The sequence below is a fragment of the Microtus oregoni genome, unplaced genomic scaffold, assembly GCF_018167655.1.
Source record: "Microtus oregoni isolate MIOR12 unplaced genomic scaffold, Mior012 000009F_ref0000495, whole genome shotgun sequence".
Taxonomy (NCBI): Eukaryota; Metazoa; Chordata; class Mammalia; order Rodentia; family Cricetidae; genus Microtus; species Microtus oregoni.
In genome coordinates this window covers 9,075,168-9,087,199 of record NW_024543068.1, presented here as the reverse complement: position 1 = coordinate 9,087,199, position 12,032 = coordinate 9,075,168, and the positions used below count along the sequence as shown (strand labels likewise).

The following is a 12,032-nucleotide window of genomic DNA, read 5'->3' as shown; positions in this document are numbered from 1 at the left end:
CCAGGGCTGTTTGCTCCCACTTTTCTGTTGCGGTTGACGACACATGACAAACCTAACCGCACGAAACCAAACCCAGATTTTTCTCAAGAGATGTTCTTCTGGGGAACAACACCAAAAAGCCCCCTGCCTCCATCATCGAGATGACTGGATTTCAGAAGTTGCTCCTAACTGCATTGAGCATAGTTCTGTTCTACTGGGCTGGGTGCCAGTAGTTCCTATTTCACTTGTTCATCTAAAATAGCTCACTTTAGGGGAATCCAAATGGTGGCATTATGCTGGACTAGTCCTCTGAAAACTATTGGGTGAACCTTGAACAGCAGAAGAATGGTTTATATACTGGTGTTTCCCGGTAGCTTGCTTGCCTTTCTTATTAATGAATTTGACCCTTCAATTTCCTACTTTGTATAAATATTGATTGGAATTTCCACCATCATGAACCAACTCTGGGTTCAGCTGGGCAATTTGGTAACAGTTTCCAAGGCATTACTCCAGCCATTGCTCCCCATTTTCCTACTGACACTTATGGACTCTACTCAGGAATTCCATGGGGTGTGCCCATGACTGCCAGACAGTAATGAATGAAGCATTAGCTCCGCTGACCTCTGGCACAGAATACCAGTGTGGTCGTCAATAGGCAATTAGGCAATTCTTTCCCATGTTTCCCATGTAAGAGACAAAACCCAAACCAAAGGATTTCCCTCTTGTGATGCAGAATCACAGGGTAAAATAGGCAGGATGTCAAAGGTACCCACGACCTCCTCCACACGTACCTGCCCTGCCTTCTCCTTGAATGCTGTAGACACTTCATTCCGTCTGGGCATTTGGGCAGGAAGACAGAGATAGGCTTCGTGAGTGGGTTGGTCCGGGAGCCTTTGAAACAATAACAATCAGGAAAGCCAACCAATTGTGATAACATCCTAGGGTTTTTTTTGTACCCTACACCTGATTGACCCCACCTCTCTAAAATCTGCGATGGGTGTTGGTGCGGTTAGCTGTTTGCAAGTGGCCATTTTATGACAGGAAATGACCAGGTGGTATTAACCCTTTCTTTATGTCCAAGGGTGACGGCAAATGTGCCTATACAAATTTCTATAGTATCCAGGGCCCAACCTAAAGTGAGGGTGGAGGGGGTTGGATTTTAGAAGAAGAGAAAGGGTTAAATACTACCCTGTGAAACTTCAAAGACATATTTTTTTTAAAAAAAATGATACAATGTGTCAGAATGGTGATTATATTTTGAACTCTAATGCAAAATTCTTGTTAATTCACTCAAAGATCATTTTAAGAACATACATTATAGGGGGGTATAACCTGTATTTGGAGAGAAATTTTTTTTCTAATTTTCTAACTTTAACAAATTAGCATTTCAAAATCCAACTGTGAAATAATTTATACAAATTAATAGCTTTTTAAAAAAACCACCACCAACAACAAAAAAAAGTCTTTATGTCTATTGTGGATATATATGTATACCAGTATATATCTCTATACATATGTGTATATATATGTGTGTGTGTGTATATATATATGTATCTAACTTTACTAATTAATATACTGTACATATACACCCACCCGTAATCTTGTACATATTGTATATGTATATATATATATAAAATGGCCACATTTCTTGCGTGTGTCTGTCCCCGGAAGGGTGGACTGATTGTTTTTGGATGTCTGCAGCTGTTACCTTGAAGGATGCAATTTCATCTTTCATTTATTTTTCCCCATCTAGACTGTATCAGGATAAACTGTAACTCCAGTAAGTTTTTCCTCAAGTTTCATTTTGTTCTTAAAAAAAAAAAAAAAGCAAAGAAAAACTGACTTTATTTTGTTGACTGTTTTATGAGCTGTTTTTTGTTTGGATTGTTTTATTTCTTTGATGAGTTGTGAGAGGAGTCAGAGGTAACAAGTCAGAGGGTTGGGGTGGTAGTCCTTGCAAGGACTCTGTGTGGCTAGGGCTATGGTCTCTGAGTGGGGCAGATCCTCCCTTCTCTCCTTCCCTTGCATTTGTTCTATAAGCAGGAAAGGAGAAAAGGACTGTGGATTCGTCCCTTGAGTCCCTTGAGAGTGAACTGAAATGGCATTGTATTTATTGTCTCCAGGAAGCTAACCTCTGGGGTAAACAGAAAGCTTTAGTTTAGAGCAACCAACATGCACTTCTCCACTGCCCAAAATAGTAGGTGACAAAAGCAAAGTTCATGACCTAGAGGTGGCTGCCAACTCTGACATTTCTTCCCTGGCCTTTATCACTGTTGGGGGTTTGAGAGGGGTGGGCAAAAGCCTGGTTTTGGAGATGACGCAACATTTTAACCAAACTGACTCACTATGGTTCCTCTAAAGGAGGATTGCAATTCACCATTTTCCCCATTGCCCATTCAAGCATCCAGCTGTTGAAGAAAGATCCCAAGAACGTACATGATGAAAAATTTCATCATCTTTCTTCCTCTGTCTTAAAGTGAGCATCAATTATAGGTGAGGATGAAGGACAAAAGAAAGATGGAAACGGAAAGGGTAGTTTGTAATGATTAAAGGAGAAAAGGGGGATGTCCGTTGAGCGCTCTTGTGTCTTATATCAGCTACGCTAATTAATGCTCACTGTTATAACAAAACATCCTGAAATTTCATTGACTCAAAACAAAGGAAGGATTTCTTTCTGATTCAGTAGTCTAGTGCCACTTGAATGGCTCTCCCAGGCCACTCTCTCCAAAGACATAGTTCAAGATCATAGACTTCTTCTATGAAATGCACCAACCCTCTTGGAGATCTTCAGTTCTGCATCCACAGCAAGGAGAAATCTTGGGTAGTTAAACAATATCCTTCATCGCTTTGCATGGGAGTAGCCCGCATCACTTCTACATACTTGTCTTTGCCAGATATGACTCCATTCTGCATGTAAAAAAAAAGTAGGAAATGTAGTCTTGGGAGCATGCAGGAAGAGCGGTTCAATCTTTTAAACATCCTAGCTCACGGAAGTCATGGTGATATCTGGATTCTGGCTTTTTCCTTACTGGAGTCTTCCTGGAGGAATGCAAATTGAAAAAAGGCAACAAACTATCTAGCTTGTATCTTTTGTTGACTTGCTATTCCCTTCGTGCATCAGTTATACAGATGCTGGATCAGCCTTCTTTTTTAGATGTAGTATCAGGATGACATTAATAAAGCATAGTTCTACACATTTTAGGAACATGTTCTTTATAACAAGAAAAAGCAAGAAATATGTGTATATAAACAAAATACTACATAGAAAGTTTTATACATTTCTTGGCATTGCTTTAACTTATTTTAAGCAATGTCCTATTTTGCCGTGTAAAAATATTTCTAATTAGGCAGAAATTTTTCAAGATATTTAGATGGCTAAAAGCCTAATTAAGACATTCTTTGTTTCCAAAACCTGGAGTTTTAGAAATTTGTGGCATTTTAAATGCCATTTAGGGATGTAATTTCTATCCCCTAAAGTCACTGATCATAAGCCTACAGCTCATTCTCATTAATTTAGTCTATAAATTTGTACAGACAACACCTAGGTCAAATTATGAACATTGCCATCACCCACCAGATTCCTCACTTTTCCACCTGCATTTATTTAATCCCTGCTCCTACCCTTAGTCCCAGACAACTGCTGATAAACATGTTTTCTGAAAGGTCTTCCTTTCTAATATATGAGATATGTTTCATATATTAGAATCTAATTCGTAGCCTCTTGAGTCTGACGTCTTTAAAATTTATAGCATTCCTAGGAGAAGAGTTTTCCCCTTTCCTTTCACACTGACTTACAGTAAACTAATAAAAAGGCAGAAACTGAGCACAAAGGAAGAAAGACTCATATCAAGAGTGTGCTGGCTTCTGAGATTTACTTGGAGAGAGATGGAAGCTTTCTGATCAAGATACCAAGAGGTGTTCTTCAGTTTGAACCCCATTTGTTCATGGAGCCAATTTCATATATTCTGTATGACCAATCCTGGATGGTACCAGAGATAAATACCAGGATTATCTTCAATGGGAAAAAATCTGCTAGAATGTTTTCTATTCTGAATATAGAGAACAACATTGAGAGGAAAACATTGTAGCAAGAGTGTGCTTTCCACCCACCTTGTCTCAGCCCTGAGAGTGTAACTGGTCTTGGTTGAATAACTGGGTGGGTCACATTTGATTTGAGCACTTGCTTCTCAGTTCTCATGATAATCGTTTAAGATGCTGACAGTTAACATCACAGAGCCCATCAGAATACTAGTATACTGTCCAGTGATTGAGCCATTGTTGGGTTTTTTAAAAAGTGTTTCTTTAAACAAATCTAGGATCTTTAGTGCAAAAGTATGCAGACATACATCCAGAGTAATGTGGAGTCACAAAGTAAATGTGATACATTTTCCCAAAGTAGATTTTAGTTTTGAATTGTTGTTATGGCTGAAATTGGAACTGAAATGATGCATTATGCAGAAGTCTATAATAAGTATAGATGTTTAAGGGATAAAAAAGAACTCAAAGGCATTTTCTTTGTATGGCTTATCTTCACTAATCCATCTTTGGTATTGTTGGTACATGGATGAAAGATCTTGAGAACACTATGCAACTAAATTTGGAGATAAAACATGTACAAATGATTAGAATGTCTAATCCCCCCTTCTTGTTGATTCCATGTCAGAATTCACAGCTTAGTCTCATTTGACATTTGCATTTGTTTCTTCAATAGGGATATGGGTTCTGGCTGCCTCTTACCTGATTATCAACTAGAATCTCATTGTATTGAAATCCCATCATCTTGTTGCCTGGGATTGGTAGGGAGAAGGCTTTTCTCCTAAGTCTCAGCTTTGTCTCCTGCTGCATTCAGTGCCTTCCATCACTCAAGCTTTGAAGCCATCTCTGGTGATGTTCCCATACAGGAGATACAGGAGATATAGTGGATTGAATGGATCAAGTTTCAGTACACATCCAGAAACATTTCACATGTCTCTTTTATAGGATGTTGGTTCTCTGAAAAGTTGCTCAGAGAAAATACCGGATGCTATCTGCTGTGTATTTCCTGCTTTTCTGCTGCAAGAGATTCTGGGAAAGGGTTGGTTTTAAGGGATTGTGTGACATTCTTAAGAAAGGGAAAATATGAAAACATAGACAGATAAAGGGAGTCTTGAGGCAGAGATGGAATTTTCTTCTGTCCAATTTCCCTTTAGCCCTCCTGTCATGCTCCATGGTGAACAATTCTTAGCAGGAAGAAGCAACGAGTTTCTACTCCTATTCTTTCGTCAACACTCTCTCCTGTTGGTATCTATGATTTTTTTTTATCATCACTTATTCTTAATCTTACTGCCTCTGTCTTCCAAATCCTTCCATGGGAGCTCATCACAGATTCCTCCCTTGTTACTATCACCCAACATGACAGAGTGTAACAACAAGATCTTTGGTTAAATTGAGGTCATCCCTGGATTGGATTCATCTGCCAAAAATGTGCTGAAAGATATTTGATAAAGAAGGTTGCAGCTTAGAACTTACTTTGCAAATGCAAAGAAACAACAGAGTTGGCATTCATCATGGGGAACTGAACTCCAGGCTGGCCTGAGAGTCAGTTAGCAAAACCAGGTCTGCTCTCTGGAGAATTCTGGAGGAAATCGCCTATTACTTTGGTTCCAGCTGTATGAGGTGGGCCACAACCTCTGACACATTCCCTCTGGAAACAGGTAAGATATTCTCATTGATTGGAATGTTTGCTGGTGTGAAAGTATGGAAGGTAATTTTCTGACCTTTATATTAAGTGATTATGGTAGGGCCCTCACTCTTCTTACTCATTCTACAGCTTCAAGCCCTATGACATATGAATGAATGTTAGACATGTGTGCTCACTAAGAGTGGCCGTACTGTAACAGAATCTAGTGAATATATGTTGACAAATATTAATTTGCTTTTTGTTTTCTCACCCTGAACCTCCACTCCCAGGTTGCCTGCCCTATTCTGTAGTTCATGGGAACTCTCAGCTTGTGTTTTATTACTGAGGCAGATGTAGAAACTCCAATCTCAACCACTAATTACTTTGATTTTGAAGTCTTACTAGTTTCTCTTTAATAGTGCCATGCTTATCTTAGACATAACTAGAGGACCATAAACAATATGGATGTTTGAACACTCAGGTGCCACTGGGGAACTTTTCTGAGCTTGTCTGCTTCTCATGCAGATGCCATCAGCAGGGGGCACACACTGTCAGAGATTTGTGGGCCTTGCCATAAGGCTGCATCCTTTTACATCTTGACTCTGAACAGGTTTACTGGAGATTTCCTCTCATTCTTCTATCAGCTTTTTTATTATATGCCTGGACTTTTGCCCTAGTTCCCTGTCTTCATTCTCTAAGCCTACGCCATTTATAGTTTTGACAAAGTCAACAGTATGCGAGTATTTTTTGATTAATTTAAGCATAGCTTGGCAGGGTGCATTTTACTAGATCAGATAGTGGTCTTTTCCTGCCCACCTGTTACTTCCTCTGTACTGCCTTGCTTCTTATTTCCTCTCTATCTCCCCACTTTTCTCCTCTCCATAGAGTAATATCAGAATAGGAGATTTTATCCTATGGCCTGATCGTCCTGAGACTCACAAAATGTTTTATTTCACTCCTCTGTTCAACTCAGAAATGCCTTTCACACAGCCTCCTGGTGGCTGAGTCTTCACTATTAAGTCCTTCCAGAAGGAAATTTTAAAACTATCTTTGGCTCATTCCCTTCATTGATAGCTACTTATCTTAGAGCTTTCGTGGACTGGGAAATCACAGAGTAAGGTCCCATGCATAACGATGCTTTATTGATCTGTCTGTGAGCATGGTACCTGAAAGTTTCCATTTTTACACTAAATAACAAAAACCAAACTTTTCTTTATAAATCAAATTGGTGTTAATTTTAAATACTTAAGGACATATGTGGAATAAAATACATTGACAATAAAAAGTAATCTCCCTTTTGATGTTGGATCTTCACCACCCACGCCCTTTCGCAAAGGCAGTGTGAATTATTATTCTTGCATATTTTCCTTGCATATTCTTCCAGAGATACTATGTAAATCTGTAACATATACTTATTGTCACTCTTTCTACTTTTTTTTTGATTCAACCATTAACATACTCTTCCACATATTTTCAAATATCATAAATTTTCTTAGGGATTATGGGTGGTTAACACTGATTATCAGTGTAATTTGACAGGATCTAGAGTCACCTAGAAGACAAACTTTGGGGCATGTCTGTGATGAAATTTTAGGACTGGATTAATTGAGGAGAGGATAACTACCCTTATAGTAGGCAGCGCCATTCCACGGGTTGGAGTACCAGGTGAAATTAAAGGAGGAAGTGAGCCGAGCACCAGCATTCGTCTCTTTGTGCCTGCTGGTTGTGGACACAACACAATCAGCTGCCCCCACCTCATTGCTTCCCTGCAGTAATGGAATAGAAACCCTCCAGTTTGTACACTGCTTTTATCAGACACTTTGTCACAGCAATAAGAAAATAACTAAAACAGGAAATAGTTCACGGAAGAATATTAAAGTCTTATTCTTTTGACTTTTCATGTAACACAAGATTTGAGAAGATGGAGTATTTTATAATATTCTCTTTGAAAACTGTTGCACCCTAATAATTAATATAAGTTGTAATTTTTCACTCTTTTATTATTGCAAAAAGGTAAGAAAATGTATGTTTTTTTCCCCTTAGTCTTTGTTTGCATCTACTCTCTTGAGTAAATCTATACAAGTGGGATTGCTGGGTCAGAGCATCAATGCACTTTAAATGTTGACAGGCAGGCATTCCAACAGGGTTGGGACAAACACATACTTAACTGGAATGTGAATGCCTTTTTCTCCTTATCTTTGCATAATCTCTATAGTATAAAACTTTCTATACATGATTTGCAAATAAATAGATTTTCAAAATGTGACTGTCACACACTAAAATGGCAGCTTATTGCTACCTATAGATACTTTCCTACCATTCTTCTCTTCTCCAGGTATACATAGAGACCATTTGTAGTTCTAGCAACTGCTGTTACCCAAAATATTTTAATACTACTCTGTTAATGAAAATATTACAGAACAGCATCAATATGTCATAGCAATTTTGTCTTATTTTTTCTATATTAATGTTGACCTTTGTTATAATGTCAACAGAGAGAGGCAATTTAATGTAAGGACAGGCCTGGAGTCACATAGCTGAGATCAGTACTTGCCTTTTTTCGTTAATGATCTATCTATGCATCTTTGGAAGAATCTCTTCAAGTCCCAATTTTCTCGTTTCTAAACTGGAAATGTCACAGTACTTTTCTGAGTGAGAACAGGTGACACAGAGCTAACATGCTAAAGAAACGATGATAAAAGAGATGGTGGATGGTATCATAGCATCTCAACTGGAAAGATGTTCTTTTTGGAACTTCACATGCTTAGAACTGGATAGAAATTGGTTCCAAAGTCATATTGGTTGGTTGCTCAGTAGATATCCATGCGATGAGCATTCTTACTTTCTCCAGCCAATTGCTTTTTCCAAAGGCAATCTTTTCCAGACCCATCAGAGTTACCATTGGACTTAACATTAACAATAAAGTGCTGAGTAACTTTTGATGAGCCCTCTTTAGGCCGTGTTGAGATTCGTTCTGCACTGCATCACTGCATACATGGCAAACAAATGCTTGCTATTCAACCAGAACAAATGGAAGTGTTTGACTTCACAAATTCCTACGTATTTGTTTGGGGAACTATCATATATTATTAGTGATATCATTATATCACTAGTAATAAAGTTTAATAGTGTACTAAAATGAAAATGTTCTCTTTAAAATGCATAGGTCTGATTAGGCAATATCACCACACTTTTGCCATTAATGATGAAAATATGAATATAAAATAATATAAACCTGAACTAAAATAAAACAAAGCCAGAGAAGTAAGAACTTTTGAGGCAAGAGTGTTGATTTCCGGCAAAGAAAAATGATACCTGTTTTGATCTCTTGACATATTCTCTATTGTGACTTTGAAAGTCTTCAACTTTGTGTGGACAATGATGAGAAATCGGGCTAGCTCTCTCTGAAAAGAGTATTTCTCTTCTCAGAATCTTGGTTTATACTCAAATAGCTTGTTGAAACATGGCATGCTGAGGTAACATGATAAGCTCCCCATGCCCAGCCTGCAGTGTAATTAAAATTATATACATGGTTAAGATTGCTGGCTCTGTGTTGTTAGATCCCTGCCTTGTTCTTGGGAGAGGCAGAAATGAATAGCATTTTAACAGTGAGAACTACAACACCATTTATCTCCAGCTTCCTTGGATGTCCTCTGAGATCAAGTTAAACCAAATATTAACAAAGAAAGAACATTTTCGTAGGGTGTTTATAGTTACCTAATGCGGCTTTTCTATGATATTTAACTCTTCCCTGAGCTCCAGGCTAAAGATAATTATCTTTTGTGTACAGTGAAAATCGAACATACAGTTGTATTCTTAGAAGATTATGTCAGTACCTGTAAATCATATAGAATTTAGAAAATCTAAGAATTATGATCAAGCACCTGATATGAAAGTAGACAGGATGCGACATTCAGTTAAACAAATCAGGTTCTTTTTCCACATTGTGTGTGCATCTTTGTGTTAAGGTGTGGAACACTGGACTGTTTGTTGGGCCGTGTCTTTCTTCCTTTTCCCTTATTTCTTAGTTCTGACTTGAACATGATATGACTACTTGCATGGAGCTATGCAAACTGTGTGCCTGCTTTTCTTTCAGGGGCTAACATTTCAGACACCTGTTATTTTGAGAAAAAAAAAGATATTTATGCTTTTTCTTCTACCCCTGGGGTATGTACTCTGGGGCATTTTGTTTAACTGTCAGAGTTACAGCTGTGACTTGCTAAGTTCAGTATCAGTTGGGCACAAATGCTTTGTTGAAGATAAGGGGACTTGAAAATAAATTTAGATTGTGATTATGCCTGAGGAACTCCTGGCAGATGAACCAAGCCAGGTAGGTCTCATAAACGAATAAGCAAATGTTGAGTTAGTCTCTCTCTCTCTCTCTCTCTCTCTCTCTCTCTCTCTCTCTCTCTCTGTAGTACTATACTTTAGAAAAGTCAGAATGTAATGTGGTGCATGTGAACTCTCCAGTAGCTTATTTAACTAGACTTCCCCATGTGATAAACCTAATGAGAATGTGCAAGTAACCATTCACAGCCTCTCTTGACTTACTTCTGTCTCCTTTCTATAAGATGCACCCCACTGTTCCCACAGAAGAGCTCCTTAAGAACCTTCAGTTTGAACTCCCAGTTCATGAGTCACTAGTTGCTCAGATGAACTTTGAAATATTATTAAACCTCAGTTTACCTTTTTTAATAGTTTGACTACATAATAACTAATGAGGTATAAACTATACAATGACCAAATATTTGCCAAAGCTAATATTATTCACCAAAACTCTCCATTCCTGTTTGGTAATGAGACAAATGTATCTAAAGGTAGATTTTGCTTTCATTGGGCCTAATATATACATATTATATGGGAAATATATATATATATATAAATTATATTACATATAGTAACAGGTTGCACCTAAATCTCATAGAATAGAAGATTATAATTTAAAATCTAAACTTTCTCAAGCCATTAGCCACAAATATAAGTTTACCTATTGACCTGACAATCTCAGCAAATTTAGTTTTCAGTTTCAGGATCAATTCCAAGAAAGGAAATTTATAGACTAGGGAATGCTTGTTCTAAAAGAAATGCCGTAGTTGTGCTGGAGAGATTGCTCCAAGGTCCAGAGAGATTTCTAGATAATCCTGAGGACTAGAGATTGTAACCCAGCCCCTATTTACAAGGTAGGCTGACTTCTTAGCACACACACACACACACACACACACACACACACACGAGAGGGAGGGAGGGAGAGAGGGAGAGAGAGAGAGAGAGAGAGAGAGAGAGAGAGAAACACTAGGCATAGGCTTACACATTTAAAAAGTAATGAAATAAAAGTATGGAAGATTTTCTGGCTATTCTACTGTCTAAGTAATTGGATATTCATAGCATTTTAAAGATTTTATTAAAAATTAGAAAGTGCTTAGTTTTTATTGTACATGGTGGAAATGAATCTTCCGAAAAAACTTGTATATTTTCGTCTGGAAATTGAGCTGTTTCGGAGACCATTTGTTTATGTACTATCCAGAAACAAAATTACTATTCTTTCATCAACAGTCCCTTTACCCTCTGTCGACAGCAGGCCTGTGGTGGCTACTGAACAATGGCCTGCTAGAAAATGAAAGGCAAGAGAGTGTATCAAGGCTGTAAGTAAGAGGTGTGATGAACAGTTAGGGTAATCCAACTGTCTGTTACCTGAATGCCTGAAGCTATATTACAGTAGAAAAATGTTAAGTTGTATGATTATTCAAAAGAGAGGAAAAATGTAATAGAGACTGCAATAGAGACTGTCCTCTAAGCCAAAAAATATTTGAGTGATTGTGAGCTCAGGAGCCCCGTTAGGCTTTGGGGTACATGTTTGATATCAATCATAGTACAGATGAAAAAACCTGAGTCCATGGGAGCCAGTACATTGCAGAAAGCCTCGAGGTGACTAACAGCAAGCATGAGTCTTTATAAATTTAGGTTTTTCATTCTTAAATGAATATCCTTTTTAAATTTAAATTAAATTTGGCACATTTTTTTCAGACTTAGTAAAAACAAAAATGTCATGTATGCGTGCATGTGCGCGCGCGCACACACACACACACACACACACACACACACACATACACACACACACACGAAAGCAAACAAAACCTCAAACAAAATCCTCCCAAACAAACATAAAACCCCCAAACAACCTAAACTGCTGGAGGTGGCATGAGCTGTAGTGGGAATGGAATGAAATGGAGCTCTGAAATTTAGGAGATGACAGAAAGACAATTGGTGTTATCCACAGTGTGGGCAAGATAAAACCTACAGCAATAAACAGAGGGTGACTCCTCTCTGGAGTAATAAAGAGCAAGGCGTTAGAAACAGAAAAGCTGGAGGGGTGAAAGCATGCTTATTTCCTGGA

General features: G+C 38.1%; 1 protein-coding gene across 28 annotated transcripts in view; it reads left to right on the top strand.

The window, feature by feature from the left end:
- Window positions 1–12,032, top strand: part of Nrxn3 (neurexin 3) — a 1,564,636-nt gene that overhangs the window by 614,758 nt on the left and 937,846 nt on the right. For 25 of the 28 annotated variants that reach the window (XR_005974847.1, XM_041658552.1, XM_041658545.1 and 22 more), the window contains one exon: window positions 1,733–1,759. The exons of the other annotated variants lie outside the window; for them this stretch is intronic. Coding sequence is in view for 24 of the 25 variants with exons in the window: in XM_041658552.1 (XP_041514486.1) it covers window positions 1,733–1,759 (27 nt within the window). In the remaining variant the exon portion in view is untranslated. The remainder of the gene's footprint in view (window positions 1–1,732; window positions 1,760–12,032) is intronic. 28 annotated transcript variants of the gene reach the window in all.